Raw genomic sequence first — 26918 nt, 5'->3', positions numbered from 1 at the left:
CTACTTAAAATACCAAAAGGGAAAGTAGGCTGCTCATTATGCAGCGCGACCCATTTCAGAATGCCACATCACTGGATTCAAATGAATTAGCGATGCATTAATGTGCACCTGGGAAGCAGCACACAAGTCTGCAGAGACCCTACCAAGTACCTCACGCGCTTGTGCACGCACAGCCTTATCTGAGGGCTTCCCCGCACTGCACGCGCGTGTTCAAAAAACTGGCGACAACAAACCACCGCGCGCACGGTTTTCCAGTTTCAGTGAGTGAACCAGAGAGAGAGAGAGAGAGAGAGAGAGAGAGAGAGAGAGAGAGAGAGAGAGAGAGAGAGAGAGAGAGAGAGAGAGAGAGAGAGAGAGAGAGAGAGAGAGGCTGTCTTGTCGCTTCCGGCTTCAAACTCACAAACAGCGCTTTACTACGCGCACAGTGGTGTCGAGCAGCACACATGACTGACAACAGAAACCTCCCAAGAAACTATGTATGCAAACTGAGAGAGGACTCCACCGCTCGGCACGAAAGGCTTTGAAGTTTTTCCTAAAATAACCAGAGAGATAGAAACAGTCTATCTTTTTCTTCTGTGGAGGAGGATTTGGGTTTTTTTTGGTAAAAAGGTGAAGAAAAAAAAGGTCCCGCGGCAGCGTCGAAGAAGTTCGTTTATGGAAAAAGAAACACACACACACACACACACACACACACACACACACACACACACACACACACACACACACACACAGACACACGACCCAAGAGGAGCAGTTCATACGTTTGTTTTTTTGGTGCACGAGGAGCCGTGTCTTTGTGGGAGTCAGACACAGACTGAGAAGAGCCATCCTCGGTTTACAGCTTTTGGTGTCTGTCTGTAATATCACTCCAGACCAATAAAAGTGTCCCGGAGAAAAGCGTCGGAGAGGACGGCACAGCGCTGAGGTAAGATACCAGGACCTCCATCCGAGGAGGTCATTGTTTATTACACTTTAATAACACCACCTCTGCTGTAGATGGAGCAGGGTTACAGGCCTACCCGTTCAGTAGGGGAGACAATCAAACTGATTAAGTAGTTTAAAAAACATTTTATTCTTATTTTCAATTGAAAATGCACATTAAGTTCACGCAGAAGTTATTACTTCTTAATAGATGTTTTGTGATTACAGATGCAATCCATTCATGTTTAGCTTGTAACAACTGTATGTTACCAATGTTATCTTAAATATTGACATCCAAACAACTGAAACTCAGGCTTTTCCAGATGTTGTACACATGTGCTCTTCAGCTACACCTGAATGTTTTTGCACATCACTGTTTGCTCTTAAAAACACGCACCTGGGGCTTACTTTATTTTACCAGCTGGAAACCAGATCCAAAATGGGACCAGCTACAGGAACCCCCTTGCTTTATGTTAGCATTAGATCATTATCATTTGGTTACAGGTTATTTCTCGGGATGCAACTTTACTACTGTGTATTTTCTCCATTGATCGATTAATGGTCAATAAAACAACAGATAATTGTGAACATTTTTTTCCAAATATCATCTTGTTTTGTTGAAACCTCAAAGATATGTAGTTAACAGTGCATGATGTAAAAGAAAAACATAACATCTTCACATTGGAAAAGATGGATCTGTCAATGTTTTGCTTAAAAAAAGTACTTCAACGAATATTCTATTATCAAAATAACAGATAGGACAGCATCTTTTTTTTTGGGGGGGGGGGGGGGGGGGGGGGTATTTTAGGGTGTTAAATACCTGACAAATAAAGTTACATTATAATGATTCAAAAGGTCATGTAAAAATCCAACATTACCACAGATTAGTCCTGCTCATTGATGTGTAACATTCCCCACAATGACGTAATACAGAGATATGAAATGGATTTCAATAGTATAAACAGTATGGCAAAGTATAAGACCGGGTGGTAATTCAATATGATCATTATCATCTTTACTGCGATGAAATGTCCTATATTGAGATATCGTGATACACAATTACATTGTTGACAATAACAAACACATACCAAATCAAATTTCTCAGAAAATTTGATTATTCTGCTCTAAAGTTCTTCTTAAAATTAGAAAATACTTAATTACAAAAAAACATGGTTATTTTATATAGACTATTTAATTATGGAATTACCAGAAAACCTGCTATATTGTGGCATATATTGTTGCTGAGATATCAAATGATATTGTGATAGAAAACTTAATAAAAATATCTGACTCAATGTATTAGTTCGTCTCCTGCCATCTGCGTTTGAATTTCAAGGAACTGTCAGCATCAGCAGCTTTCAAACTCTTTCTCCTCTGAGCCGCGCTCAGACTTCGGTGCGTAGGTTTAGTGCCCACTTGTGTAGGCGAGTGGACAGTTAGAATACTCAAGCAGTCCCACTCAACCTGACATTAGGCCGCGCTGAAACACAGACAGCGTTCAGAAGGTATACGTGTGATTAAAACAGACTCATCAGCACCGGGGTCTGTTCACTTTAATGGTGCTAAATGCTGCATTTCTATAATATCCTTATGGCAAATAAGCACAGTGCAAAGTCATCCCGAGAGCCGGGATTTGCTTCAGTTTCCCGCTTCATGGCTGTTGTTAATTGCTACTAATATGACATATTAATTGTTTGTAATGTCAATATGGTGCTCATGAATACACCAGCGTATTTTCTGCTGACACATGTACCTTTTTGGACATATTATCTGTGACAATGTGTTTTATAAAGGCCTTTTGTCGCTGACTGTTTTCATCCTGAGAAATAGACTGCATTTGTTTTAAGCAGGTCAGGATGCAGGAGACGTCCTCTGTTACATGTAGTCCTTCTGTTGAGGCCCGTCTCTCTTGTGAAGCTACTTTAAATGCGAGACCGACCACATCTGAGAGTCGAATCAGCCCAGGGTTTTAATTTTTTTTTTGTACCCTGTCATACTTTCATATTCCAAAACGTTTGACGATCCCCGAGCACAGAATTCAGAGAAGTCGAGCCTGAGCTGAGCAAAAGAAAAGAAGATGAAAAAGGTCTTTGGGATGCAGCTGACCATGTTCAACATGCACTGTGAAAACTGTTCCCGGTGCCCAGTGCTGCTGCTTCATTACAGCCGTTTCACTGAAAGTAGAGCCGCTACTTCTGCATGAAAGAGTCAGAATTGACAACGGAACCAAAATAGCCCGTGAACACCTCTCTCGTTCCCTCCTCTGTCTTTCTCTCTTGGTCCTTGTCCTGCACTGTGTCCTTTCCTCCCTCCCTCCCTCTCTCTCCCTCTCTCCCTCCCTCCCTCCCTCCCTCTCTCTCTCTCTCTCTCTATCTCATTTGATCTACTCTAAGGCCTGACTCGTGTTGTTCTCACTGAAACATAAGGGATGTTAGTGTAGTAAACTACTCAAGAGAGAAGCCATCAAGATTGCTTCCTGCCTCTCTCTAACTGCGTCACTCCCCAACAAGGAAATCCCATGTTTACCCTCTAGTTCATGACCTGATGTCTTAACTGATCTGGAATCAGAACACATCCCAGGGCACTTTTTTTGGCAGCTCAGCACACGATGACAAGAATACCTGTACGCTTGAATGAGCCCAAGAACAGCTTTCCTTTTCCTGATGTTGGAGCTTCAGCTTAGCTTTTGCTGGCCGTCCTGCAGGACAGAAGCAGACACACACATCTCGTTCCTTTGTTCATGAGAGGAAAAATGACTCGATATCTACTCTACTCTAATTCCTCATCAATTTCTGTGTAAAACAATCACTTGGCATTTGAAATATATATTAAAAAAACAGATGATTTGCCTGTAGTCCAGACACCAGTAATGACCGCTCACGCTTATCTCACATGTTATACAAAGCAGACTGTGAGTCAGCCGGCTCTGGGTCATCACTCGTCTGTCTGAATCAAATACGAGGCGCTGGAGTTGTGGACATCGCTGCATTTGGCATTTTTCAGCTTGAAAATGATAATAAGTTAAAACACATTCGGCAAAATCCTAATCCGTTGTGAAATTGTGCATTTCTGCAAGTGTTGCGCAGTTCGACTACACCACTCGTCGACTCCGGTGAAGCTTATTTGCATAGTTTATTTTCAGCCGTCTCTACCTGTTTGGAGCAGGACGTGACGCTACACGTCGCTCCGGTTCCGAGTGTGAACTCGACCACGATAAATATGATAAATGATGATCGACATTTGGCTGTGTTGTTGTGAGTGGAGCCCCTGAGGGTCCATCTGAATCACTCTGAAAGCAGCAGGCTTCAGAGCGGTTCACCTCCCAACCGTCGTGATTCAGGAGCGACTACGACCTCTTTTGGTTCCTGAAGGAGTTTCCTACGAGAGCACTAGACCGCGTGCACAGCTAAATAAAACCCAGTTCTAGTTTATCACCAATTAAACATGATCATAAAACACAGTCAGATGTTTTGGATTCTGTCTCCATACAAGCATGGAACAACCTGTTTGTTCAAAATAAGAATATTTGAACATAAGAACAAATACTGTTGCCTTTCCTCCATGTTTTTCCCAATTTCAAGCTCTCCTTATCCTTCTGTGTTTAAATCTGATGCCACTTTTGAATCTGTTTGCCTCTCTCTGTTTCTCTCTCCGTCTCTCTGTCTCTCTCTCTCTCTCTCTCTCTCTCTCTCTCTCTCTCTCTCTCTATCTCCTGCCCTTTCTTATTCCCCCTTTCCACGCGCCGCCCTCCTTTTCTCCCTGAAAGAATGTCCACTTTAAAGAAGCAAATTTCAAACAAACGATGGAGTTGAGCGAATTATCGTCGCCGTTTGTCGTCGGGCTGAACTTTGGCCATCCTTTTAGAACAAAGACGAGTTGGGCGCAGCGCTGAAAAGGTTCCTACAGTTAAAATATGTGAAACTCATAAGAGGTTTTTGAAGACGTTCTAGTGTAGCTTTACTAGATGGAGAGGAGGATTGTAATAAAACTGCTGTTTGATTCAAATTAGCCTTCTAAAAATCTCAGCTTCTATGAAACATTAACAGAAGAAAAGGCAAATTGTTTCCAGTGGAACATGTCCATTCCTAATTTCCTTCTATCTCTCCGTCCGTCTGTCCCCCTTTCACTTTCTTTCTTTCTTTTAGCTTGAATCCCAGCTGGAACAATGATATATTTTGTCTTGAGTTAACAACAGCACGACATGAATAATCTTCTTTGTCCATGGTGACGTAGTTAGGGATGGAAAATTGAATTTCCAGTGCCTGTCCTTTTGTAAAAAGGGGCTTTTATTTAGATTTGTTCTTCCAAAAGAATGTTTCCCATACTAACCCTTTGATTATGAACAATCTAAAAGGTTAGACTCAGTCAAATGAACTTTCTCGACTTGTTTTCTTTCTCCAGCAGTGTGGAGCTGCCGTCTGCGCTGTCCTCCAGACCTCCAGACCTGCAGCTTCAGGGGACGTTGTCCGATGTGTACCCGGCACTCAGAGCCCCTGGCCTGGCCGCGGGGATGGCAGCCTCTGCCCTGAACCTGAACGGCCTTGGAGTCATGAACAGGTCCGTGTTTTTTGTTTCTACGGTGTCTGTCACATTTCTGGCTTTTAATTGCTTTCAGAACGCACCGTTTTCTTAGAAAGTTGTCAAGGAAATGCTTACTTAAAACATGTTTGGTTGGTATTGTTGTGTTGCAGCTGGGAACCTGTTGGATTACATTGCAGAACAACTTAATCAGATTACCCATAGTTACCTTCCAGTCCTAGTGCTTAGACATGTTGCTTTGTTGTGACACTAGCATTATGTAAGTGTTTAACCAGCTACTGATTTATATTTCTGGGTGTGTTTTTTCTATAAAGAGGCCGCAAAACGCAAAACTTATGATAGTTGTAGCCTGAACACACAGAAACCAACCAACCCTCTCCTCTCCGCAGCAGTAATCAGTTTCACACGCAGCCAGGCTCCTCTAGTACCACCTCTCGATCTAGAACCAGTCCAGTCGGTCAACCTGTGCTGCCGGGTCCAGATCGGAGCACCTACTGTCAGTTACTGGGTGGGGGAGCGCCGGGTGGAGGTCTCTACAGCCCAACCAGCCCTAAGGTAACGAAATATGAAAACACTCATCGTGGTTTTTTAGATTGTTTTCTAAAAGTTCACCAATCTAAAAAACAACACTGTAGGGCATTCACAAAAAAGATCCAACTTAGTGTGAATTAAATGGCAACAAACATATAAGTAATATTCTACTTAATAAGTTATATCAAACTGATGGTAGTTCCATGAGGATAGTGCCCTTTAAAGCAAGATTATATCATTTCTGAAAGAAGAAATCACATATATTCTCTTACAAACGATGTGATTTAAGCATGACTACAAAAGAACAACAACTAAATCCATCTGTTGATTGTGAAATCTGCAATCTCATAATTGATCTGTATTTAATGCCATGTATATAAGCGCATCAGCGTTGGTATTTCCCCTGATTAAGTGGTCAAAGGCTGTTGTCCACATGGCATTTCCACCAGTAAATTACCATCACTTGATAATCCCGTCTTGTGTGTCTGCCCCTAGACGAGCCCTCGGACCCTGGGTCGCACCTTTGTCTTCCCCCCTTCATCCTCGCTCTCCCCCAGCCCCGTCCCCCATGCCCGCTCCCCCTCCCCGCGTAGCCCCGAGCTCCTAGGAGTCAATGTGGGCCAGCGGGTCCGACGGCTGAGCTCGCCCGGCGGTGAGGAGAGAGGGGAAGGAGAGGGGCAGGAGGAGAGGGGAGGGGAGACGGCTGAAGGAGAGAGGAGGGAGGAAAGGAGACGCCAGGCACAGCTGCTGCAGATACACCGAGAGCTGCAGAACGTTGAGGTGATTTTACATGCGCAGCTCTTCTTCGTCTCCCTCTGTGTCGTTTCTGTCTCTGTCTTTATCTAGGAATGCTAGAGCCAAACTCTGAAGAATTTACGACTTCATTTCAAATTTGTTGGGCAAGTCAGAACAATGCCAGTAAGCTCTACTCTCACTCTGCTTCGTTGATCCTAAAACGCTGCAGTTACTCAATCTTTGAAAGTTGAGCAGAGCAAAAGCAGAAGAGGGAAACACCACACGCGTGTTTGAACTGATGCTCACACAGTTTTTTTCTTTCTTGTTATTACGACGGAAAGCTGGAAACGTGGACTTCCGGTCTTTGTCATTCCGAGTAAGGGCTTTTAATTTGATATTGTCATCTTAAATAATGTTTCTCAGCTTCTTCTCAAATTAGCAGCTCCTACCATCATCATCCACCCTCCCTGAACTCAGATTATAATCTCTCCAGTAATCAAGTTTCTGGGTCCATGTGACTAGTTGGCTTTTGTTATGCCTTGGACTGTTTGCATCTCCTAATGTAAATTAATATGCATTGATTCAACTAAAGATAGACCAAAATGTGATTATCAGGTTCAGACTACTTGGAATTTAAATTTCATGACCAATAAACAGTGTAGAGCATTACAACAGTATCCGTTTAGTTCCTTATTTGTCCTCTTTTCTTCTTCTTTGTATTTATTTGAAAGCCAACCCACATTTGTACTCTGCAGACTGCAGACACTCACACACTCACACTCTCTTTTTCGTAGTAGGAGATTGTCATGATATTTCGTCACGTTGTTGATACCGGTGCACCTGTGAAATGATGAATATGCATCAAAGTAAACTTGCTTGTAGTTAAACTAAGGGAACCAAACTGTAGTTGCATTTAAACCTTTATTTTCTCTGTCCTCTGGGTCTTCCAGGTCCGGGGAAAAGTGGGCATTTTTGAGGCCCACATTTCCGGAATTCGTGCCCAAGTGCTGAACACTGAGCTCCAGCGCAGCCCTCGCTCTCCAAGACGATCGACCACCCAAACCCCTTCTCATCCCGGCCTGCGAAACACGGCCCTTGAATGTCCAATGACCCACACGCTAGAGAGTAACGTTCTCTGTGTTGTCCAAAATGGAAGAGATAGGGAGGAAGAAACTAAAGAGGGAGAAAGGAGAGGAGGGGGAAGGAAACAAGACGAAAAGGACAACAGTGCTACAAAAATATACACAGAAAACAAGACACTGATAGGTCAAAATGGCTGCCATTCAGAAACATTGCAAACTCCTTTAGACAGACCGTCTGTTGTTTTGGGTTCCTTTGAGACATTAAACCCAGATGCAACAACAGACAGAGAGAAAAAGGAGGGAGGAAAAGACGGAAGGGAGGTAGAAAACAAACAAATGTTGGGAGACGAAAGAGAACGGACAGAGAGAGAAGCGAGAGATGAGAGAGAGGGCCGGCCGTGTCTTGAGATGCCGCTCCAGACGGAGGCAAACATGTCGGAGGCTGACCCAGAAATCAATGCTTTTCCTCTGACACAAAGCACGGCGAGCCCTCCTTGTTTGTCGGACACCGATCACACCTCAAACCACACTCCTTGCATCCCTCCCTCCATCCCCGCGGTCATCATAACTGACCACGGTTTGGAAAGCCAGCCTCAAACTTCTGAAGGCCCCGGCTCAGACCAGGGACTCGGCTGCAGCCCCAGGCCCGGGTCTAGCCCCGTCCCGGGGCCAAACTTCTCCACCCACTCCCTCAGGAAGCTGTCGTCCTCCTCCGCCTCCTCGGCCGGTTTCTCCTCGTCCTGGGAAGAGTCGGAGGAGGATATTTCCAGTGATACCGAGAAAGGGGAGCAGCTTCTCAACCCTGCAGTCCTCACGTCTCAACAGAAAGCAGTAAGTAGAGCCAAGTGTCTGCTAGTGTGTGTGTGTGTGTGTGTGTGTGTGTGTGTGTGTGTGTGTGAGTGTGTGTGTTCAGTGGAGCCCTTTTGTAGTTGAGAATGGCAATGACCTTTGGAAAATGCATTGGCCAGGATTGCCAAATATCATTCACAAAGGAAAAGTCAGACAAATGCATTCGTCAAGGGATCTCTTTACAGGAAAATACCAAAATGTTCATAGACAATGGCAATGTCGGTCGGTTCACCATTCTGGTCCGGACTGAAATATCTCAGCAACTATCTGATGGATTGACATTCATGGCCCCCAGAGGATAAAGCCCTCTGACTTTGGTAATCTCCAGACTTTTCCTCTAGTGCCACCGACAGGTCAAATGTTTTATCTATCCTCTGAAATATCTCTTTAGATTCAATTAAAGTAGATTTGATTTGGTACAGTGGTAATTAGCCAGTTTAGCATGCTAACACGCTAAACGAAGATGGTGGCCATGGTAAGAATGTTGACAAAGACTAGTGAACCGGCGATTTTGCAACTAATCTTGCCAGATCTGGTTAAGAGTCTGTCTGTGGGGTCTCTGTTAACGATTGTGCCTCAAAATGTGTCCGTGTGTGTGTGTGTGTGTGTGTGTGTGTGTGTGTGTGTTGTGTGTTCGAATGTACCCGTGCATGTTGCTGGGTGCTCCTGTGTCAAATTGGCCAGAGCTCTCTGCCTGAGTAATGGTTGACATTCACAGTAACAAAGCTAGCTCTGTGCCCCGACCTGTGTGTGTGTGTGTGTGTGTGTGCAGGGGTGTTATTAGTGTGAGGGTGTGTGTGTGTGTGTGTGTGAGAGAGAGAGAGAGCACGGGTGATTGAAAAAAGGGAAAACGAGAGAATTTGCCAGTCACACACACTTAGGCTTTGCCTGCATTTGGACGACATTCAAAGAGGAGGCTGAGGCCTGTTTGTGTGTGTGTGTGTGTGTGTGTGTGTGTGTGTGTGTGTGTATGTGTGTGTGTGTGTGTGTGTGTGTGTGTGTGTGTGTGTGTGTGTGTGTGTGTGTGTGTGTGTGTGTTTGTGTGTGTGTGTGTGTGTGTGTGTGTGTGTGTGTGTGTGTGTGTGTGTGTGTGTGGGTGTAGGTGGGTGGGTGGATGTGTTTTTGTTTGTAGCCAGGATGAGTTCAAGGGGCCATTTCACTTCTGCTTTGAAACATGATATAACGAAGGATTATATAACTGATTTTTTTACCAGTGTTCCTGAAACAATGTCCCAAACGTGTTGCTTTATTTCAAACTTCAAACTGAAAAAAAAGAAAAAATTCTTTCAGGGCTTGTGGCTGAAGGAAGGATGTGCTCATCATGTTTACTTCCTATCAGTTGAACTATCATGAATCATACATTGAGCTCTAAAACGAAGCGGTGTCCCCCATGTGACTGAATATGAATCTGCATATTTCCAGACATATTTTGGAGAGCTGCTAATCATTCAAACCTCATTTTCCACGTTTGCTTTCATTATGAGAGGCGGCAGCAGAAAGAAATGTAATATTCTTGTTATGATTTTCAAGACTTCCAGGTTATGGATTGCATATTTAATCAAATGACCCCTTCCTAAACTAATGACCCAGCTCTCCCAGCTGACATGGATTCCAAACGATTTGTTTAAATGAATTTGGCTGATGGAATTTGAATAGTGTTTGTATTGCTCTTTGCATATTTGTGGTCACTCCTTTTTTTTCGCTCGATCCAGGCGGAGAAAAGAGACAGAAGCTCCTGCTGGAGGTCGAAGCTGACTGAGGGGGCGGGGCTTACTGTTGCTATAGTAAAAGTCTGGACCCCCACCACAAAGATGTCAAACATGCGGGTTATTCGTGCTCTTTGTCCGTAGCCTGTCACAGCTCCTGATCCGTAGTTTTTAAGGAAACCTGGTGTGTGTGTATTCAGCAGGCAAACATGCAGAAATACATACAGCTTGTGTGGGAGGTGTGTAGGAAAGAGGAGAGGAGACAGAGAGAAGAGGAGTGATACTGAGAGAGGAAGAGCAGAAAAGAGCTGGAGAGGAAGAGTGGCAGAGAGCGAGAGAGAGGCAGAAGAAGTTGTGACAACGTGTGCTGCAGATTAGCCAGCTTGAAGTCTTCTTCTCATTGCTATTTATTGCAGGAGTAACGTGACTTTATTAGGCATATAACATTAAACACTTAAAGGACAGTGTTCATACTCAGATACACACAGATGTATAAGTGTAGCTCTGGTGATACACACACACACACACACACACACACACACACATGGAGAGAAACATAAGCGTAAGACCAGGGCTTTCTGCAGAATGCATGTATCAGAGTTAAAGGGTTACATCAATTCCCCCTCCGCCGTGGCTTTAAATTCATTAGTGCTCCTTTGTGTTATTCCCTCAAGTAAGCGTGACATTTTAATTTCCTGTATAAACACATCTGCTCTGCTGTGGTCATCGGCTTTTGGATCATATCAACTCATTTCTGAGCGTACGCGCTTAACAAGTCAAGGCTGGAAGCTGAGCAGAGCCATATATAGACACCGTTTGGCTGATCTTTTGACGGCTGGGCATCTCTCCAAGGGTTAGAAGGCACAAATGTACCGACGGTATATTTTCCTAGTAACTTGGCAGCAAAAGGGCACCTGCAAAAGATTGGCATCTGTTGTGTGTTTTTTTTTTTTTTTTGTTGTTTTCAAAATTTCAGTTGAATCTGCCAGCAGCAGCAGTTACTTCTTTGCAGTTGTTTGCAGTTCGTGTGCACTTTTACCTTTAAGCATCAGCTCCACGCCCGTCACAGTAGTTTCACACTCAACAGCTACAGATGAACCCTCATGGACATACATGACAAAGCAAAACACTCAAAAATGTACTTTGCTAAGAAGATTTTTCTTTCTTTTTTTTACAGGATTTGACTACAAAATAACAAAGATAATGTACATGAATACTTGCTAAAACAATTTAATCACCTCAATTTCTTAATTTACCAATTAGTCAATTAATCAATCATCACCTACATAAGATTAATGTACCACTAACTTTGGTAATGGGTAGATTATTTGACTGATTTATCAAACACAAAAGGCCAAACATTTGCAGGCACTTGTCTCCCAATTATGAAGATTAACTGCTATTCTCTGATTTATATCACAATGAGATGAATGTCTTTGTTGATGGACGGTTGAACCGACAAAAAAAAGGCTGTTGGTGATTGTTATTGGCTATTTGTCACGTCTTTTATGACATTTTATATTCTAAAAGAAAAAAAAGATCATTTGCAGCATTTCTTTACCCTTTTAAACTGCAACTTTATTTCTTTTTTTTTTTTATCTTACTTGCTGTGAAAACTTGGTGGGGAGCTGCTCTTAAAGCTGCACATTGTACACAAAACCCCACCGTCATGTTTCAGCTCTTCAGAGAGATTGATGAAAGGAACTTCAGCTAGCGGAGCAGAAGCTGCAGCACAGCGGAAGTGGAGCCGGACTGGTGAAGGCCTCCACCGTGAACATAAACAGAAGGTGTGGGGATTCTTCATAATATGCATCCATTATATAAACAGATGCGTCTTTTGGAATGTGGACTGCACCCATGCTGTGAAACACACACACGCACACACACACACACACACACACACACACACGTCTGCTAACGCCGACACACCCTCTGCAGACACCACATAGTCGCACAGTCACGGTTGTTCTCTAACTGCTACACTGTCACTAATGTCGCACTGACATCAACTTCACCTTCACTTTGTTCATCCAACTGTGGATGTGAGCGCAACAAAAGACTGTTTGTTTTGGACTGGAAGAAAACTCATTTTTTTGTGTCCTGAACTGTAACTCGAGCACAAAAAAAATAATCAGCTCACACACACTCTCACACACACACACACACACACACACACACACACACACACAGACCCTTAGACACACACCCTGTTTGCACTGCAGTGGAAAATCTTTGCTACCACAGCGGCCGGTTGCCTAGCAAAGCTGTGACGTCAAACCGAGTTTCCCTCTCACAGCTGTGTGTGTGTGTGTGTGTGTGTGCGTGCGTGTGTGTGTGTGTGTGTGTGTGTGTGTGTGTGTGTGTGTGTGTGTGAGAGACAGAGAGTCTGTAAGTTTATGGGTGTGTGTCCAACTCTTGTTTGTGTGTGTGTGTGTGTGTGTGTTTGTGTGTGTGTGTTACAGAGTGCCTGCTTGCTTTATTGTGAGAGGGGGGAAACACCGGTCAATTCTTCATTTGGTGTTTCTGTGTGAGTTTGCTGGTAGGAGCGAGTGCGTGTTCAAGTCCACCCCCACCCCCACCCCCCCCCCACCACCCCCCCTCAATTAATGAGGAGTCGGGTCGGCCTGCAGCGACTGAAGCTGACATTTTGGGTGAAGGAGTGTCTATTAGTAGCATGGGATCCAGGGCAGACGTGAAGTGTGGTTTCACATGCTTTCAGAGCTGTCAGAGACTCACTGGGGAAACCCTGCTTTATGCGTGAACGCAAGTGTTTGTGCAGAAAAAAGGGATACGTGTAGTTCACCGACTGGAGGTTGCATTTCTGAATGCAATGGCGATATTGACAGATATTTGTTTTCTAGACCTTTCGGTTCATTTCTATGCTTTTTTTTTTTTTTTTAATACATCAGATTCGCTGCATATTAACATGACCACTCTTTTGTTCCGCTTGTTAGTGAGCAAGAGAAGAAACCTCCCAAAGTGCTTCATTTAGAGCGCTTCAGAGCTGCGGCTTGATCTGAAGTCAGATGTGCTCTTTAATGTTCCATAGAGTGACCTCAATTTGGAAACAAGTCATCCTTATCACACTACAGTACGTAGTGACAGCGTAACTGAACAGCCGCATCACAAACATCTCACCACGTTATTTTTTTTTTAGCTATGTCCATTTCTCACCTTTATGTTGCCGTCAATTATTTTTTAATTTTTTTGCAAAGTTATTTTTCCATTCGCCAGTCTTGGTTGCTAAGCGATTTATCGTGCACTCTCCAAGCATCTAACACACACACACACACACACACACACACACACACACACACACACACACACACACACACGTGGTTTAGCCTGCATCACACTCCTTGCAGTTTAATTTTGTCTGCATGTGTGTGTGTTTGTGTGTGTGTGTGTGTGTGTGTGTGTGTGTTTGTGTGTGTGTGTGTGTGTGTTTGTGTTTGTGTGTGTGTGTGTGTGTGTGTGTGTGTGTGTGTGTGTGCTTCTCAGTCTAAATGTTGCAAACTCAAGACAGTTGCATTATTTGAATCTGCAAGGGGACCTTGTGGTGAGAGATATCAGGCTTGTTGTTTCCTCAGTGCTTCTCCGTTGAAAACAGAAGCGTGCATCAGTGTTTCCCCTGCTGCTTCTACACACTACACATTTGTAACCCAGAGTTACCCTTTGCCCCAAATTGTTGTGTTTTTTTTCTACCATTCTCGCCACTCTCCTGCTCGCTTCATTCCTCTACATGCAAATGTGTGATATCTGGTTGTCCTACGTCACAGCAGTTCTCTTGGTGAAAAAAACTAAAAGAAACATCTGTAAATGTCCTTACTTCCATTCAATAATGTACGTGATAATTGCAGTTTAACAGATAACTTGGCATGTTGTCTTCAAATGTATCTGCAGACGTTTGAAGAACATGATGCACATTTCTAGACGGTCGATATAAACTCTTCGCCTCGGTGCTTCTTTCTTCCTCCGTGCTCGTTCTGTTGTTTACGGAGGGCAAGGCCTTTTTTCTTTCTTTCTTTTGTTTGTAGTCAGCGGCGGATGTGGAAAATACTGTCGCTGAGGCAAGCGGCAACCCCCCCCACTTCCTGTCTGCAAGAAGTTCCTTCTCTTACCGTTTCCTCTCTCTCTCTCTCTCTCTCTCTCTTTCTCTCTCTCAGTGGAAACTTCACTGTTTTTCCTGCTCTCCTCTTGTCATCCAACTGGTCTGGGATTAGAGATAGGAGACACAGAGAGGACGTCGGAGAGCAACGAGCCAGAAAAAAAGATGAGAGAGGGGGACTTTTTTTCTAGCAGAGACAGAGGGAGAGAGAGAGAGAGAGAGAGAGAGAGAGAGAGAGAGAGAGAGAGAGAGAGAGAGAGAGAGAGAAAGAGGATTTTTTGAATTGTATCCCAGTTTTGGGTTCGTGCATGTTTGCTCATTGAAAAAAAATTCAAATCTTTCTATCAGGTTAAGTCCATTATAAGAAATGAAATAAAGATGAGCCACCTTACAAAGAAACAAAGGTGACTGAATAGTAAGACGTGTCTGACTGTTGAACACTTCACAAATGACTCTGTGAAGCTGAAGAGTTCTGAGAGATTATTTCCTGGTGGAGACCCACATACCTTCCTGTCCTCATCCAACTGAGAGCCAGCACAGCGTAAAATGATGCTCGCACTGATATGGAGAAACACTGAAACACAGACAACACCAAATTAAGGCTTCATGTTTTCGTTCAGATGGATCATCTAGGAAAAAGCACTTTTGTTTTCATGCTGTACAGGAATGAACAGCAGCAAGTGACTTCTGTAGCGGTAGGAGTGTCTCCAAGAAGACTTTACTGTATGTTGATTATTTGCATAGATCACCCGAACTGATATAAAGGAGAACACGCCTGTAAGATTAATAAAAAAACAGTAGTATATCAGGTTTAAAAAGCTCAAAATGACAGAAAAATGGAGTTACCATTATTTACTATTTTCACCTGATACGACTGGACATATTGACTTTAACCTGATGGTAACACTTGATTTTTAATGGGATGTTTATTGCTCTCATTGGCTAGCTGGATTCAGCTGTAAAGACAGATTGTTGATATTCACACATGGTTTCCTGCTTTGCATCTCAGATATTTATAAAAGTGAATCTTTTTCGTCTTCAATCTTCTGAGCACTCGAACCTCACGGCTGAAATACGTTTGACACATTCCTGAAATGTCCCGACAGAACCGCAAATGTTTCCTTCACAAATCACCTCTGTTAGCACAATTTGAGCACATTTCGAAACTTTCCACGAGTCTCTTGTTATCTACATGTCACACGTTTAGACACGCTCAAGGTTTTTATTTTCACACACTCGACAGTCATCCAGCCAGCTGTGAAGTGATTGTTTCACAAGCTAAGAATCCAGATGTATTTATGTGCGTGGCTAATTTCCTACTTGATAAAAACCCACATGTGGCTTCATTAACTCACCATGAAGCTGTTTGGGACGTTTCCTTTTGTCTGTTGCTGCTCGTGTTGTAACTTCTGTCACAGCCTTTTCTGTTTCTGCACATGCGAGACAAACCCGTACAGGTTCTCATGCTCGCGAGCTCAAAAGTACACAAGCATGTATGAAAGTTATTGCTATATTTTCCTCGCAGCCTCTCCATTTTCCCAGTACTCAGTGTGCATTCACACTTACACACCCACCCACTCACACACACACACACACACACACACTTAGCTCTGTCTGTGTCTTTCAAATGCTCTGACCCGTGTAGAGATTTGCATGTCCAGATTATGTTTGTCCTCTGTTTTGCCAATCAAATGATGCACAATTGTTTATCTCTCCACACACACACACACACGCACACACACACACACACACACACACACACACACACACTGTGTAAATCTCATGGGGCAGCATGTGAGCCTGAGGTGCTTTGTTTTTGGAAAGCAGGAGGGTTTGGTTGCGCTGCTGGACAGTTGAACAGATTCTCCGTCTTGACAGAAAGCCCATCGGCCATGATGTGGCCTGCGTGGCTGTATTCAGTGTGGAGTGTTGTTGTGTCAGTGGGAGCCATCTTTATCATTACCGTCATCCACCTCCGCACCAGCCACCTTCAGGTACTGTCGCCCGTGCAGCCGGTGTTTCTTTTACGTCAGCTGTGCGTTGACTATCACAGGAGGCTTCTTATCCCTGGATTTAGTCCTTGTTTAGGGATGGTTGACAGCTCAACTTTTGGAGTTGAGATTTTATTGAGCAATAATACATCTTGTAATAGTTGTAGTCATTTGTATTTCATTACACACAAACCAAACCTCTCCTCCTGCTCCACCTGATTGCATTTTAACGTCTCTAGTTCCTAAATCGTCACACGTTGACAACTTCTGTTATTACTCACACATGAGATAGACCAGACCTTTTTCTTTTCTCTCTCTGTCTCTTGCCCTCCACAGCTCTCTCTCTCTCTCTCACACACACACACACACACACACACACACACACACACACACACAAACACACAGCAGCTGTAAGTGGGCAACGTGGGAGATGGATGACAGTCTGAGTTGACAGAGAAAGTGCAGACCCTGGCTACTTACCAAGCTGTAGTCTGATACTCTTGCGCTCTCTTGCTAACTGGCCAAAGATGGTACAAAAAATGAGAAGGGGAGGGGTCAACATTCAGCTTGACTTTTTCTTACCTTTCTGGTGGCCTAAAAAAGCTTCATCTGTATTGTTTTTATCGATAAGTAGAAGCCAGAGCCTTGTGATGTACTGACAGTGGATCAGAAAGCTAAATATAACGGCCAGATTATAGACATTTCAACCTTCATTTGTTCAGTGAAAGCTGCAAATGTTTCTAGTCATAACGACACATTGACACGTGGAGAGTGTTGTTCTGTCCTCCTGCAAAGAAATTCTTCGTCGACTAACACTTCTAATCTACAGATCTGTGAAACTGAGTTTGAATCTTGTGTTTGCCAGAGATGTGCTCATTAATTTCTTGGAAAATATGTCACGCAGCATGAAAAAAAAGCCAAAAAAACTAATATTCGACTAAAGAAATCCTAGTCGACTGCGACTAAGCCGATCGACTAATCGACCATAGAGAGAGCAGCGCTGTTACATTCTCCGTACAAGCTTCTCCTTCGCGTCTCCTCTTGCCTTCGTCACCCTACTTTAACCACGTCGACTCTTCCGTCATTTTCTGAAATTGCAAAGACATCCTTCTGCTTTTGTATATCAGCTTCAGCAAATGACAGAATCATTTCAAAGGATTTCTGCCCAAGAAATCAGAATTCAGTCGACTTCTAGAACTATTCAGCTTTGCTACCAGACTGTCCGTTGTCGCACAGATGCCAGTGATCCTGATAACATCCCGGCTTCAAGCTCTCTCTGAGACTCATTTCAGCTGACCTGCCCTTCACTTAGTTTCCACCATGTGATCTGCTCTCATGTGTGTTTGTGTTTGACTTTTTGCAGAGTTCTTTTTTTCCTCTCTCTCGCTCTCCTTCAGTGGTGCAGAGAAAAAACCCTTCATGTGACTCTTCACCCCGTCAGAGAGAAAGAGAGAGAGATGAGAGAGTGTGTTTCTGAAGGTGTGTGTGTGTGTGTGTGTGTGTGTGTGTGTGTCTAACCATAGATAGTCATGCTATCAGCTGATGAATTTTCATCAGGTCCAGATTATGTGACATGGGTTATATATCTCCTTCTATGGTCTTCTTCTCTCTTATCTTATCCGTCCTCTCCTCCTCCTCTCATCTCTCTTCTTCTCTGGTTATTTGTAGACATAATATTATGTCTCCTGATGTTTGCAGACCAGAGGAAATCTTCTGTGTGTGACCTCACACCATTAACATTTACACCGTGATATGGAATTTCAGTATAAATGTTATACTACACAGGATGATCACTAACCAGGTGTGAACCTTTAAAAGTGGATTCACACATCCGTCACAGTGTAAACGGGTGTCCATGTCCGTCTAATGTGTTTTTAAGAGGAAACTCCTCAAAACATTTGGATTTTTCGCATATTTTTTTTTTTATCTCTGGCCCAATGTTGCACAGCCAAGCATTGTTTAAACCCACAGAACAAGACATCTGGAGTTTTTCCATCTGATGTAATGCTGCAGACATCAGACATAAAAAACTGTGTTTTCGGTTTGAATGCGTTACGCAGTAACAGCGTGATTTATTGTAGCTTCATTGAGGTGGAATCTACTAACAGGATCATTTAGGAGAATCAAGAAAAGCTACTGTTGTCTCAATATTTCACTTGTATTCATCTTTTCTTGTACTTATTCAATAAACCTTACAGGTAACATACAGTTCAGAGAGGCTAACAGTCAGACGTTAATACGGCTTTTCTTCACAGAGACGGAGAACTGCACTAAACCTGAATCGTCACTGAGATGAAAACTGTTGATGTTGAAAACAACTTGCAGTGTGTGTTTGTGTGTGTCGGAGACAGCGTGTGTCCCAGTTTGTCAATGAGTTTGTTTGTGTGTGTGTGTGTGTGTGTGTGTGGGGCAGGATTCCCACGGTTCAATGCCTCTGCCAGGGACAGGGAGAGCCCTTGGAGAAAGTGTGTGTGTTTGTGTTACCAGGGGAAACCCCGGCTTGATCCTGCAGGGTTTAGTTAAAATGTCCTATAACAGCGGTTGGGAAAAAAAGAGTGTGTGGGAGTGTCAGGGATGCCTCATAGTGTGTGTGTGTGTGTGTGTGTGTGTGTGTGTGTGTGTGTGTGTGTGTGTGTGTGTGTGTGTGTGTGTGTGTGTGTGTGTGTGTGTGTGTGTGTGTGTGTGTGCATGTTTTAAAGACTTGTGTTTTGTTCTCAAGGCTATATAACTAAACAGTAAAGAGGAGAACTTGATCTCTGGGTGATTTTAAACATACTGCACACTGCCATCTGAGGGAATAAGCATTTAGTATACTTCCCTAAATTCATCTTTCATGTTTGCATGGAGCTGGTAAAGTCTGCATCATACCATCATCATGTGTCAGTTCAGTTTAAACGGTGAACCGTTTAAATGAAATGAAACGGCAACACTTCTGGTGAAGTGGAAAAAGCACATTGTTGGTGAAGGATAATCACTGGTGTTGTGTTTGTGTTTGTAGCACAAGTCTTGGAAGAAGATTAAGAACATGGTCCACTGGTCGCCGTTCGTCATGTCCTTCAAGAAGAAATATCCCTGGATACAACTGGCCGGGCATGCAGGTGTGTGGACACAGATTACATAATTCATAAGAATAACATAACATAACATAACATGATGACATACACACACTTGTTGTGCGGTTTTTCAGAAGAAGATGTGAGTCAATGTGTTAGTCTGGCCTTGTTGGTGCTGTTTCTTTGAAGTCAGGGCCTTAAGGGGAAGTGTGTGTGTGTTTGGGTGGTAAGGCTCAGGGTTGGGAAACATCAGGCGAGGGTAGTGTGTCGGGGCTCAAGCCGCACGAGATTAAAAGCCTGCAGCTCTTCCTCGCTTACTTAAATCACAATTGTTGTTTTAAACCTCACTTTAACCCTGACTAACCTTAAGCCAAGCTACTCCCAGTGTCTGTATCTTAACGCGTTCTGCAGCTGCTTCACGGTTTAATGTGTGTCTTTTTACAGGGAGCTTCAAAGCCGGAGCCAACGGACGTATATTAAAAGTAAGACGCTCTTTCACACCAATCACACCTTGTCTGTCGTTGGAAGAGGAAGTTGATGTGATGCACTCTGGTTTAGAGAGCTGCCACGTGTTGTTGATGCTGAATCAGTGCAGCTCAGATTAGAAAATGTTGAGCTGCACCGATACCGACCCAGACATCCGATCTCAGGCCGATACCGACTCAAATAGCTGTATCTGGTGTATAACAATATACTCGAGATGCATCCATGCAGCCCTAATAAAGTGTCAATAACTCGGTGTGTATTTCCTTTAGAAACACTGTGAATGTGAGCAGCGCTGTCTGTCCCTCCTCATGAAGGACGTCCTGTGCCCGTACGTCCCTTTCTACCATGGAGACGTCGAGAAGGACGGCCAGAAATACAACCAGATGGAGGATCTGCTGGCTGAGTTTGACTTCCCGTGTGTGATGGACTGCAAGATGGGAGTGAGGTGAGAAGACACGTGACGTGACATCATTCTTTACATAGCAGGTTGCTCTCAGAAAACAGTTATTTTTATCAAAATTAAAATAATCACTCACTGCACACTACAACCGAACCTGCAGCATGTCTTTTCTGTATGAGACATTTTTTAAACCGATGGATGTTTAACATCCGACAGTTTGTGTAGTGATTTCGCCGCTCGCCTTTGTTTTCTCTTCCGTTTGGTTTCTTTAAAACCCGTCTGATCGTCTCACCAGACTTCTTGTCATCCATGTCGCTGTGTTCCCAGATCTTAGCACCTAACAGCTGAAGAGACGTCTTCTTCACACCTTCGCTTTCACCCTCTCTCCTCCTCCTCCTCCTCATCTCCACCTCGTCCTCCTACCTCTCCGTGCTCACGTCTGTCACCCACACCTTCGTCTTCTTCACCGCTTCACACTCCTTCTTCTTTGTTTTTCTTTCTTTTCCTTCAGGACCTACCTCGAGGAAGAGCTGACCAAGGCTCGTAAGAAACCCTCCCCGAGGCCTGACATGTATCAGAAAATGGTGGAGGTGGATCCTGAGGCGCCTACGCCCGAGGAAATCCTCCAGAAAGTGGTGACCAAACCCAGATACATGCAGTGGAGGGAGACCATCAGCTCAACAGCCACCCTGGGATTCAGGATAGAGGGAGTCAAGGTAAGACTCACAAAGAGAAAGGTGTGTGTGTGTGTGTGTGTGTGTGTGTGGCCTTCCTTCCCTCCTTTCTTCCAGGCTTCTGTCTGTGTGTGTGTGTGCGTGTGTGTGTGTGTGTGTGAGGGGGGAAGTGTCCTTCGAGGTCATGATCTAACTTCCTGTTTTGAACAGAAACTTCCTCTGAAGTATACGTTTGTGCCTGAGATCCTTTGTCACACATGAGGCCTGTCCGTGGCAGCTCTCTATGCCTTGGCATCTGGCACTGACATTGTACACAAACACACTCACTCAAACACACACACACGCACACACACACACACACACAAATCTCTGCTGTCTTTATTTGAGGGCTGTGGCTATATAAGGACATTCGTGGCCTCCCGGTGGTCTGTTGCCATGACACTGAGGGTTATCCCCAGAAACAGAGATGTGCGTGTGTGTGTGTGTGTGTGTGTGTGTGTGTGTGTGTGTGTGTGTGTGTGTGTGTGTGTGAAGAAATAAAAAGTGTGGATGTGCAGTTCATGCGGTTCATGTGCAGTTCAGCCTGTTTTTGTAAATATGCATCTGTGTAACTGTCTATGTATAGATTGTATAAGCTTGTATGTATCTTTCTCTCTCTCTCTATGTGTGTGTGTGTGTTTATGTGACATGACATGAACCTTAAAGGGAAAAATAGTTGTGTCTCCAAATAGCATCTTGTTGCCTGGCAGCCAGCAGAGTAAGAAACACTCATTTATTCTACTCTGAACCGACCGACTGGTTGGTTACCACTGCTGGTATTCTGGAATCTACTTATTAACTATTACAAGCCCCCAAAGAAGAGCGCTGGGCTTTGGGCAAACTTTACATGGGGCCCGAAAATACTTTCCCCCATAGACTTACATTGGTAAAGAGGCGTCAGTAAATCTGCGGATATTCTTTTTTTTTTTTTTTTTTTAGGTAAATCAAATTCCCAGTACATTTGAATAGCCCTTATTTAAATCAACAGGTCCTAAAAGTTGTAAAATACACTAATAGTATCCAGCATTATTTTCCGTCCTCTGTTCATGTGAATGAGCTGGACCGAGGACTGGGAGGTGAGTTCAAGGAAACGCTTGCACGCCTGCTTTATGGGTCAAGTTACGCCACACAACGCCGTAAGATCATTTTCCAATTTCCAATTTTATACACGGAAGTCAAACTTTTTTTGGCTTCATGCGCCACTTTAATAGGAATTGAAAGGGACCTCTCCTCCAACGCTGTATCCAGTTCTCTTTATACACAAATGTACTTTTGTTACTACTGTACATGCACTACTGATTTTAATACTCCAGTCCTCCTGCTGCTTATGGCTGTCTTCAACCACAGAAGTTCTTATTCGACCTAACACTCGTACAATTTTGTCGACTAATTGATTAGCGAATTTAATCGACATATCTGTAACTGACTGTGACTTGACAGCTTCACGAGATTAAACAAAGTGTTTTTTTACATGGCTCTGCTCAGCAAAACAGGCAAAGACCTTTCCCTGCTTTAATTCATGACTAATTCTCTAAAAATATCTTTCCTTCCTTTCCTGCCCTCATTGTTTGTTCTGCTTCTCTTGTCCATCCTCTCCTCTGCTTCGTCTCCTTCCTCCCTTCACATCCTCTGCTTCGCTGCTATCCCTCCCATCTCTACAAGAAGCCTGGAAGTTGTAGTTTATGACGACAGAGAGGCGATATACTAGACACAAACATTTATTTACATGCTAACTATCCCTAAAATTATAATTTGTCTTATACTAGCAGCCGTGTTGTAATACTCGAGATCTGTGGGGATATCACTGGTCTGGTCTTGGTCTCAACCCCTGAAAGTCTTGGTTTAGGTAGTCTTGACTACAACATTGACTACTAGTACAAATAACCCTAACGTTGAACTCTCTCCTCTCCTCTCCTCTCCTCTCCTCTCCTCTCCTCTCCTCTCCTCTCCTCTCCTCTCTAGAAGGAGGACGGGACAGTGAACAGAGATTTTAAGAAGACAAAGACAAGAGACCAAGTTACTGTAGCCTTCCATGACTTTGTCAAAGGAAATAAGGACATACTGGTAAGTTTGTAGTGTATGTGCGTAAGTGTGTGTGTGTGTGTGTGTGTGTGTGTGTGTGTGTGTGTTTGTGCCAATAGCCTTGTCCACTGAACGGTACAGAAAAACACATGAGGAATTACATTTCAAGATACATTTCCCTGTGCTGTTTTAACAATCCCACGGGAAACACACACACACACACACACACACACACACACACACACACACACACACACATATATATGAACAGACAGATTCACACATATACAATGCGACCTTAAGCTTCCTGGGTCAGAAGAAAAGGGAAGTCCTTGGGAACTCCCTGGGCCTCTTTACACACACACACACACACACACACACACATGCACACTATTAGTATTTGACAGTATTGGATATGCTAAAGAGTGTGTTTGTTATTTTTTTTATAGAAATACATCAAGACATACTTTTGGACTGAATGTAACACCCATGTGTTAATTGTAAAACATTAGAATAGATCGTTAGCCCAGTTCTAGGTCAGACTAGAGACTGGCTGCATCAGAAGCAAAACTGGGTGAACAAAAAATAAAAGCTTGTGTTTCTTCTTTTCTCTCCCCAGAACGTTTATCTAAGCAGGCTGAGGGAAATCAGAGACACTCTGGAGACCTCCCCATTCTTCAAAACCCACGAGGTAATAGTTCTGCTTTACTGCAAATGGTTGATGTTGTACAGTAGTACTGGGATCAGTTCAGGATGTGTGAATTTCCATGTTCGGTAGACTATTTTCTGTTCTGAACAGCGTGCAGCACATCCTTTGAATTGGTGAATTGGTCCCTGTCTTGGTTAACATGTACTTTGTGTCACTTTACATTCAAATAGTAATGTATTGATTAGGTAGGTAAGTGTCATTTAGTGACACTAACTCACTCGAGCAAACACACCAGTGCACGCACAGCATAACAGTCTCGTCATTGAAATTGGACAACACACGCACACATTCAGTTCCACACACACACATACAAGCTAACATACGAGCGGACATAAATGCAAGACGTTGTAACAAAACAGGAAGTGAGGTCATGTTTTTGAGGGACACAAACACAAGAGTAATGTTGAGTAAAAAAAGAAAAGAAAAAAAAACTGTTTCCTGTTTTCTTAATCACCCCATTGTCTCGCTGTGTCTCTGCAGGTGATTGGCAGCTCTTTGTTATTCGTTCACGACAGTAAGGGGAGGGCCAAAGTCTGGATGATTGACTTTGGGAAAACCACGCCTCTTTCTGACGGGGACGAACTGACCCACCGAGCGCCATGGGTGGAGGGCAACAGAGAAGATGGTTACCTCTCTGGACTTGATAGTTTGCTGGACATCATTTTAACCATGGCGAACTCTGAGACTTGAGGTCTGAGGGTTTAAAAAGAAACAAATCCCAAGTGAACATTTGGACACACAACAACCACTTCCATTCATTCTTCCTTTCTCTCTGGAACACTTCCTCAAGGATTCCTTCACAGACGTTTGTCCTCATGTTGGAAACCGCATCATCCCATAACAATGCGTGGCCAAATCCATTCATGGATGCAACCCTGCTATTAGTATTCTGTGGATTTCAGGTTCTCTCTCTTTCCCGCTCATTTACTACCTTTTCACTACGGGAAAAACAGCAAATTGCTTCATCCAAATTGAAGTCTAAGGCTGGTGATATTTCATATTTTTGTTATAAAACAAATTCTATGAAAAGACCAAAAACAGTGATGTGTTTGATTGTCTCAAAATGTATCCAGCTCTCAGCCTCAAGCCCATTTGTTTCTGCTGAAGACATAAATTATTTACAGATGAATTATGAATATATGGTTTCATTTAAAAAAAACAACATCTGGGCACATTACTCAAACAGGAGGAAATAGTGTGTTTTGTTCAGGACTATTTTCAGAAGCGGATTAACACACGTTTGGTTGCGCTCGTGAACGTTTGGGATCATCTAAAATGATATGTCAAACCCAACAAGTGCCCATGTTGATTGTAATGAATGAACCTAACAGTGTGGCTCAATGATGCAGCGTTAGGACACACAGGAGTCCGCTTAATCAGGCTTTAGATACACACACGATGGTTGCAGGATGAAATTATTGTTGGTTTTGGTCTTTTTGTGGGATTTGTTGACATCAAAATTAAAAAGATAAAGAAAATCTCCCCAGAATTATCATTTAAAGCCACTATGTGTGGAATTTGAACATGTCTGACTTTTGCACACCTTGGTGATAAAAAAACAACAACACAGTAAGGGCCTGATCAGACAGAGGACGCTTTGCAGGTAGAAAATGTGGAATCTTACCCAAAATCTCCAGCAAAAGTCACCTCAATGAGACAAAAATGTTTGCTGACAAAACACTTGCATGAAAGCCGCCCCAGGCTGCTAAAACGTGCTCTGTCTGTTCAGAGCCCGAAGGCGCTGTGATCACATAAGATCACAGCGTGTGATCACGTAGTGGCTTTAAAACGTGCACGTTCAAACGTCCATATTCGACTTTAAATATCTTGTTAAACAGTTATACTCATCTGTATCTTAGATATAGTCTATCTCCAGTAAATCTAAGTTAGATTCCATATCTTCCTAAGCATAGCTGAACTCAATTGTATTGGATTTTTGGGTCTTTTTGACCACAATTTCAGCCCATTGCCCCTTTCTTTTAAAAGTAATCTGCACTTGATTCTATTTTCACTGTTAGAGATTGTACGGTTGAGTGTGCTTTACAGTGGGAAACTAAACTAGTCTTTAGCTGTTTTTAACCTCAGTGTAACCATAGCCATACTTAGAACTCAGATACTGTAAGTTGGTTAGTGAGGTTGTCAGTGGCAGCCAGGTTTCCTCCACAATAACCTGGCAATTATATGGAGCTCAATTATTCAGGTCAGAGTAGTTTCACTATGTCATGGAGGGCATTGTTTCATAATGTAACATATTTGCAGCCAACATGGCGTCCATGGTACTTGCCTGGACAAACACTTCCCACTCTTCTCACACCTTTGTTGGGATTGTTCACGATGTACAATGAGATTTATTATGTTTGATGTAGGGGTTTTTTTGTAACATTATTTTAGTGTACTCAAATCCTGTGGAACACTTACAGCCATGAACAATCTTATTTAAGCTATACAGTGCCTTGACATTACAAAGCCAAGTCAGACAACTGAAAATATGTTCTTATTTTAAATGTTACGACGGACTTTTATCCTAGTCTTAACTGTTTCAGTGCGTAGTCTCTGGTGCATGTTTATTATCCTCTTAAAGTTTGGGCTTACTTTGTATTTCATCCTGTTTTTATTTATAACATTATATTATGTTTGTTTGTTTTTGTTAATGGGATACTGTGACATTTTGAATTGTGGGCTGTTATGTTGCTTCGTCTTCAAGCATGTGTTACAGTATGAGTGAAAGTCAAACAAAACGTTGGATGTCTACGGAAAAGATTGACGGCTGTTCAGATCATGATTCCCATTCATTTAAATGGGGAATGCAAAACGTTCATTAAGGAAGTGATTAGGCAGATAAAGGAGAAACACATAATGTAACAGGTTCTTGATGAACAATAAAAACGAAATAGTATGTAGAATCCACTTGACCATATATTTAAAATGCAATGGTTTTCATTTGATGTTTGCAGTGACAGTAGACGCAGAAAGAGATTAGAGTTCCATGCTGTGCCTTCTTCAAGAAGTAGTTCAACATTTTGGGAAATATGTATGCTTATCGACTTTTTTGCATTAAACAAGATGATTGATA

The 26918-nt window shown here is 43.1% G+C and overlaps 1 protein-coding gene across 3 annotated transcripts; it reads left to right on the top strand.

The window, feature by feature from the left end:
- The first annotated feature begins 325 nt into the window (after nt 1–325).
- Nucleotides 326–26918, top strand: itpkb (inositol-trisphosphate 3-kinase B). 3 transcript variants are annotated; one of them, XM_068708896.1, is made up of 12 exons: nt 326–925; nt 5326–5478; nt 5850–6015; nt 6487–6771; nt 7677–8639; nt 19461–19560; nt 19960–19997; nt 20271–20446; nt 20913–21117; nt 23077–23178; nt 23756–23827; nt 24326–26918. In XM_068708896.1, exons 2-12 carry the CDS (start codon nt 5432–5434, stop codon nt 24533–24535), a joined length of 2364 nt encoding a protein of 787 aa, XP_068564997.1. In that variant the 5' UTR covers nt 326–925; nt 5326–5431; the 3' UTR covers nt 24536–26918. The 3 variants fall into 3 exon arrangements, with proteins under 3 accessions (XP_068564997.1, XP_068564998.1, XP_068564995.1); XM_068708897.1 differs by having other exon boundaries at nt 5323–5478; nt 5853–6015; XM_068708894.1 differs by having other exon boundaries at nt 5323–5478.

The sequence above is a fragment of the Cebidichthys violaceus genome, unplaced genomic scaffold, assembly GCF_023349555.1.
Source record: "Cebidichthys violaceus isolate CVI_PGR_0920_01 unplaced genomic scaffold, fCebVio1.0.p SCAF_14, whole genome shotgun sequence".
NCBI classification, from domain to species: domain Eukaryota; kingdom Metazoa; phylum Chordata; class Actinopteri; order Perciformes; family Stichaeidae; genus Cebidichthys; species Cebidichthys violaceus.
Note: the sequence above shows the minus strand (reverse complement) of the source record. Positions and strands in the feature narration are given on the sequence as shown.

Bases quoted from the DNA above. Each gene is read 5' to 3' on its own strand.
- itpkb (XM_068708896.1), top strand. From the start codon at position 5,432: ATGGCAGCCTCTGCCCTGAACCTGAACGGCCTTGGAGTCATGAACAG. The intron at 5,479-5,849 runs GTCCGTGTTTTT...TCCTCTCCGCAG, and splicing joins GGCCTTGGAGTCATGAACAG to CAGTAATCAGTTTCACACGC. The intron at 19,998-20,270 runs GTAAGACGCTCT...TATTTCCTTTAG, and splicing joins CCAACGGACGTATATTAAAA to AAACACTGTGAATGTGAGCA.